This window comes from Chinchilla lanigera, unplaced genomic scaffold (genome assembly GCF_000276665.1).
Source record: "Chinchilla lanigera isolate Chin_1 unplaced genomic scaffold, ChiLan1.0 scaffold00005, whole genome shotgun sequence".
NCBI classification, from domain to species: domain Eukaryota; kingdom Metazoa; phylum Chordata; class Mammalia; order Rodentia; family Chinchillidae; genus Chinchilla; species Chinchilla lanigera.
In genome coordinates this window covers 5,023,776-5,030,487 of record NW_004955406.1, presented here as the reverse complement: position 1 = coordinate 5,030,487, position 6,712 = coordinate 5,023,776, and the positions used below count along the sequence as shown (strand labels likewise).

At 52.2% G+C, this 6,712-nt stretch overlaps 1 protein-coding gene across 1 annotated transcript in view; it reads left to right on the top strand.

Annotated features, from left to right (window-relative positions):
• Nucleotides 1-4,756, top strand: part of Nenf (neudesin neurotrophic factor) — a gene marked incomplete in the record, with an annotated part of 5,207 nt that extends 451 nt beyond the window's left edge. Inside the window, 3 exon segments of the mRNA XM_013520159.1 lie at nucleotides 2,006-2,062; nucleotides 2,848-2,951; nucleotides 4,212-4,756. Of these exon segments, the coding sequence (XP_013375613.1) occupies nucleotides 2,006-2,062; nucleotides 2,848-2,951; nucleotides 4,212-4,388 (338 nt within the window).
• Between the last annotated feature and the right edge of the window lie 1,956 nt (nucleotides 4,757-6,712).

Genomic DNA, 6,712 nt, shown 5'->3' with positions numbered 1-6,712 from the left:
CGCGGCCTGGCCTCCTCTCTGCAGGGACGACGGTGGCGAGGGTGGAGCGTGCTGCCCTGCGCCTCCCACCGCCGCCCCGGCCGCGATTTCGCTGGAGAGCGTGCGGTCTTTCAAGGAGGCTCCTCGGGTGGGCCACTCCGCGCCCCCTGGCCCGGGGAGGAACCAGGCCTTTCCAGCACCTCCTTTTCCTGCTCCTCCATCCCAGGCCTCCGCAGACCACACGTAGCGTCTGTCTCCGGGGCTGATCCCGAGGATGGTTGTCTAGTGTGGGAACAGGACCCCGCCCTGAGGAGCGCAGGGGGCTGGGGGTGTTAGATGGGGATCAGCTCTGGCTCGGAGAGGAGGTACTTCCTGCGCCATGGCACTTCCGAGCAGGCGGCAGCCAGTCTCCTGCTCTTAGAGGTGGGGAACTGAGCGCCACACTGCTAGTGGGAGAGCAGGAAGGGACCGGTTGTTGTCTCCCCCAAACCTCTGGCCCCTGACTTAACAGCTTCAGTCGAGGAGGCCCACAGGGGGCAGGGGAACCAAAGGAAAAGCAGAATGGAAACAGACAAAATACCGTGGCTAAATGATAACTGTAACTTATTTTTTAAATTGCTGTAAATGCATATGAATAGCCCGCTCCATAAGCAATCACAGGGGAGGACCAGCTGATCACACCGGAGGGGAGCAGTAAATCCTCACAAAGACAACTGCAGCTGCTGGCTTGTAACCCATGCTGGGGAGGTGAAGCCAGCCCCGGTGAGGTCAGTGAGGTTGTGGGGACTGTTGTGGGAGCCAGTTAGGGAAAAATAAGCCCCCTTGCTGTGCGGGCCAGGTGCTGCATCCTTCCCTCAGCACTGCTGCAGGGTAGGTAGGTGGTACCTAGTGACACTCAGGGAAACTGAGGCCTTGGAGGTGATGTGCCCGGGAGAGACGGGGCCTTGAGTTAGTTGCTTAACTTCTCTGGCCTCTGTTCCTCCGTTAGATGTGGCCATGAGAACACTTGGCCATAAGCTGAGGGCAGATTCCTGGAGACCCAGCAGCGACTGCCGTGCACACCTGGCCTGGGAGCCTCCTGGCTGGGTCCCTGCATCCTGATGGGGCCGAGATGGGAGACCAGGTCCCAGCCTGAGCTCACCCGATACAGTTAGAAAACCTGCTTTTGCCCTTTCCCTCCCTGTCTTCATTTCTTCATTCATTCTCTCTCTGTCTCTCTCTGTCTCTCTCTCTCTCAATGGTAGTGGTCGGGTTTCTAAGTTACATTTTATGGCTGCTAATATCACAAACATAAAGTATAAAACTCATTCTTAATAGATCTGTGGGCAAACAGCATTGCTTACATTTTTCTAGCACTGTACATAGTTTAATATCGTTGAAGGACAAACTGACAATACTAAGCGGTCACCTTGCATATATAATCTTTGACCCAGGAATACCATGTATGGAACGAGGCCTCAAGGAAGTCACTCACCAGACTAGACAGTAATTTGTAGGAAGATATTCATAATGCAGCCACTTATAATTCCGAGGACTTGGAATCACCCTAACATCCAAAATAGAAGAGCAGCTACCAAAACAGGTACACAGAGTCACTCGTGAGAGAGGTCCCATGTGGCCATTAGAGTGACAACCATGTCCAGCACACGTGAGGTAATGCTACCTCCAAGAAGCGAAGCGCAAAGTAGATCGTCCACACTGATGGCATCTGTGCGTGTCCACCGGTGATGTGGAAATGTGTGCTGATTTAAACCTCTCACCGTTTAATATTCTTTTGAATTTTTATATACATAAATTGCTTCAGTTCCTGGTCTTTTTAAAAGAGAGATTATCGGGTTCTTGCCGTGATGTGTTGTGACTTTTCCAGGGCTTTGCCCAGGTAGGTAGTGAGCTCACCAAGGACCAGATCGGGAACTTTAGCCATCGCTCTCTGCACGGTCCCTGACCAGAAAAGGTTTTCCTAAGCCTGCTGTGAAGCTGGGCCCTCAGAGGTGTCTTCATAGTTTCTCCCCTGCTTTCTAGGAAGATCAGCCCATCTACTTGGCGGTGAAGGGAGTGGTGTTTGATGTCTCTTCCGGAAAGGGTAAGTGGCTTGGCATCTGCAATCCTAATTTCTGGGGAGCTTAGAAGCCAGTGCGGGCACTGGGAGCTGTGAGGAAGGGTAGGGAAGGCTGGGCAGGTCCTTTTCCTTTCGTCTGAAGTGCCCAGATTGAGTTTGTCTTTGTTACTAGTTTATTTCTCTCACCTCCCCTGACCTCATTAACTCCAGGCTGCTGCTCAGAAGTCTTCCATGGCTCCCCGCTGCAGCCAAGTTCAGCTTTACTCTAGTGGAGCACTGAGAAAAGTGCTGTTCAGCAAAGAGCTGGCACAGGAAGACATTCTGGAACATTTTAATGCCATTTAGCAGTTTTCCAAACTGTAACTACAAAGGAAGTAGTTTGGTAATAGTTGGTATTTTTTTATTCTATTACTGAATGGAAGTAGACTTGGCTTCCACCAACATTTAAGAAGACTGGATTTTTTTTCTTTTCTTTTCGTTTTTTAGGTATCAGGAATCAAACTCAGGACTTCGTGCTTGCCAGGCAGGCACTTGTGCTGCTGAGCTATATCCCCAACCCCTGGAGGTTGTTCTTGTTTGCATTTTTAATTTTTTATTTGACCTTCTCTAAGAATCACCTCTCAGCCCCCACTGTGACTTAGTCCATATTTTGAGTTCATGGAACCCAGCCTGCTGGGTGGGGTGGGCTGCTGGGCTTGACATTGCCATTTCTTCATCTGTCCCCAGGCCTGGAGCCTTTCTCAGTGTTGAGCGGGACCTTGGAGTCCCCATACTTGCACACCCACACTGCTTGCTTCCTCCCACTCCAGAGTTTTACGGGCGAGGAGCCCCCTACAACGCCCTGACCGGGAAGGACTCCACCAGAGGGGTGGCCAAGATGTCGCTGGACCCTGCAGACCTCACCCATGACACTGTGAGCCCTGTGATGAGCTGCTGTCACGATGCCCCCTACCCTCAGCCGTGGCCATCTTTTTAATGTTTGTGCAATAGTGAAGCTTCTTAGTTAGCCTATTTCTCTCTGGTCCACTTAGGGTGCTGGCTCACCCTGTTCTTGAATTAGATTATCTTGTGTAGAATGCTTAGTAGGAAACCTTCCATGGCTCCCCTTTACGAGAGTCAAGTTCAAACTCTTGTGAACCTGCCGTCCTCACAGTTTGGCCCCAACCTGCCTTGGTGGCCCAGTTGTTCTTACAGCCTCATCCTGGTGGGGCTCCCCCAGCCCCTGTCAGGCTTTCTCATGAGACCTATGCTGGGGCCACTTTTAATAGCTGAATGGATGAACTGAGTTGAGAAGCAAGGTCTCCCCCATGCCTGTATTTCTCTGGAAGAGAAAATAGCATTAAAAAAAAAAAGTAATCCCCGCAGTAAGGCTAAGATTCATCCCAGTGAGGCTTAACATTAAATTGATATGGAGATAAAATAGAAATGAGTCAAACTCTTAAACCACAACATTACAGAAACAAATTATGAAAGGGGAAGTGTGTTAGTCAGCTTTCCATTACTGTAACAAAATAACTAATATCATGAACTCAGAAAAGGTTTATTTTGGCTTACAGTTGTAGAGGTTTCAGTCCATGACCAATTGAACCCATTACTTTTAGGCCTGTGGCAAGACGACACTTACCTCATGGCCTGGAAGCCAAAAAGAGGAGGGGGCTCTTGTCCCGCAGTCCTTCTTGAGGTCATAACACACACACCACCATGACCACCCCACCCTGCCCCAGTGACCCGACTTCCACCCGCCAGGCCCTCCTTGTTAAAGTTCCACTGGCTTTCAACAGCACCCCCTGGAGTCCAAGCCTTTAACACATGCACCCTAAGTACAAAGATCTCCTAGGTCCTAACTACAGCAGGAAATGTACATAACTTATACTAGGAACATGGAGTGTGGTAAGATTAATCATAAGGAGTGCCCAGAGACCACCCCACCCAGGACGAGTGTTCTCTAGAGTTTTTAATTCCTGTATCAGTTAAGCAACAAAAAATGACAACATTGCTCTCCCACACCATAGCCATCTGCACTGTTAAAAAGTCCATTGTCCACTATTCGTTGTTGAGATGTTTTTTCTCTTGCACGCGGGTATGGGGAGGGCAAGGCGGGGATGAGGAAGGGTGAGTGCCGCACACAACTCACTCTTCCATCCCTGTGTTTCCTGGACCGTTTCCCCCCAAGACGGGGCTCACGGCCAAGGAGCTGGAGTCCCTGGAAGATGTCTTCACCAAGGTGTACAAAGCCAAGTACCCCATCGTCGGCTACACGGCCCGGAGGATCCTCAACGAGGATGGCAGCCCCAACCTGGACTTCAAGCCCGAAGACCAGCCCCACTTTGACATCAAGGATGAATTCTAATTCTCACTGCAGGGGCGGCTTCTTGTGTGGGTGAGGCGGTGGGAACAGGAGCTAAATCTCCTGCAAAGCAGTCTGCCTGGAGCCTCCGAGTCACCCGGATCAGAATAAATCAGCCTTTAACCCAGAATAGCAGGTGCCTTCATAGTCCTTGGTCAGGAGCGCCGCTCACCCCGGTGTTCCTGCCTGCACACTGGCGGGGTCCGCATCATAGCCCCAGTCAGAAGCTGCCTGAATGTCAGCATCGGCCATCTGCGCACTGGATTCTGGGTGACCTTTGTGTCTTCTTTATACTTTTCTGTACCTGGCAAATTTTCTATGGTGATCCCATTTATAATAAGAAAAAATAAACTTCCTGTTGTTAAAAAAAGGAGACTTCTTCTACATGAGCTGCCTCCTTGGGGACCTGTCGCACCCCCTGCAGGTTTGTCTGCCTGTCCGTCATCCTGCTTTGTGTCCCTCTGCCTGTGCAGGGACCAGGCACTGGGGCCCACACAAGCAGGATGGCAGGAGTGGGCAGGGATTTGCTGGGAGGGCGTGAGCCATCTGCAGCCCCATGTGGCTGGGAAGAGGTATGGAAGCCAAGTCCAGCGGGGCAGAGCCTGGCCAGGGTCATTCGGAGAATGGTGACAGGCACGCTGGACTACGATCAGGTTACAGGAGGACACTAGGCACGATCTGGGGACATTTTCCTTTTTGGTTGTCATGACTGCAGGAGCTACCAGCATCTAAGGGCCAGGGATGCCGCTGAGTGAGTGGTAATTCACGGGACCCTCAGCCCCCATCACATGCCTGTCGTGGTGAGGCTGAGACACCCCGCATTAGGCTGATCCTAGAAATTTCACAGCAGAGATGACATTCTTGGATACAGTACCTTGTTTATAAAATGAACTGCAACTGCCTTACCCCAAAGAGAATTTTCACGTTAAGCAGAAGAAAGTCCATAATGCTGATCCCCAGACCTTACCCCTAGGGCGTCCAGTTCAGTATATCTAAAACGTGTCCTGGGAACTGCATTTTTAATGAGCAGCCCAGGAAAGTGTGGGACTCACTGTGACAGATGCCCGATGAGAGATGCCCGCAGGTCCCCTCAGGGAGCACCGGCCCAGCTCCTTCCTGAGCACCAGCTTGGCCTTTGCTTTTTCCTTAGCGTGATCCGTGGCTGGGGAGTCTCGAGGCAGATACCTGGGTCACACTCAAGAAGCTGGGGACTTCATGGGCATCCAAGAGGGACAGCTCCAAAAGTACCAGATAGAACCCTGGTCTGGAGTTCTGAAAGTCGCTCATACAGCCCTGTCAGTCTGTAGCAGGACAATTTGCCCTTACTCAGGTGATCAATGAATGAGCGTCTGAGCACCTAGGACCACTGGAGAGATGACCTCTTCCACGCAGGCCTTCACCGTTTCCCGTCACCACGTTGTAGGGGCCTAGAGCTCCCTCCTTAGACCCTGTCTCTGCAGCAGGGTGAGGTCCCCAAATTCAGGCTTAGAGAACCACTGCTCTTCCTACCCCCTCTCCCACCCTTGGCCCCACCATCACAGTTCCCCGCCGGCCCTGGACAAGCCCGAAGGACTGACCTGCACCAGCTGCTGGGTGAGGGAAGGGGCGGGCTAGGCCACCCTAGGAGAAGGAGCAGCCTGGGTCATTTTCGGGGAGAGGGGTGCAGAGAAGGCTGAGGGGGGGCAGTGGGACTGTGGAGGGGCTGGATACTTTACCTGTCCTCACGCAAGTCCAAGTTCAGCATCTCTGATGGATGCTGATGCTTGTCTCCAGTCAGGAGCGTTGCCGATACCGGTGTAGTTTGTGAAGTTCTTCCTGCTGAGTTGCAGCCTCTCTGTATCTGCTTGGGGGAAGCTCATTCCTCTGCACCCCAGAAAGCCAGTCAGTAGCCTCGCCTGGCTGTGCTCTGAGGCCTGCCGCACCCACAGTCCTGCCCATGCAAAGAATCAGAGGCAGCAACTTGCTCAGCCGGGGAAAGGAGGAAAAAAAAAAAAAAAAAATCCACTAAAAAAAAGGCCTTGAGCATGGAACCATTGCAAAACCATAAAAGAAGACCCCTAATTACTGATAAGGCAGCTGACTGCACCCAGGGCCCTTGAGGCCCAGGGCCATGCAGAGCTACCAGGCCAGGTCCCAGCCTTTCCTGGCAGAAGCCCTCCAGATTTATGGCTTCACCTTGCACCTGCTTCTGGCTCATGCTCCTGGGCTATCCTCACCACCTCCACGGCTGCCAGGAGGAGGAAAACCGAGTGCCTGGACGGAGCCAGCCCACCCTGTGTGGGCTTCCCTGGGCTTCTTAAACCCCATCTCCAAAAGCATGGCCTGCG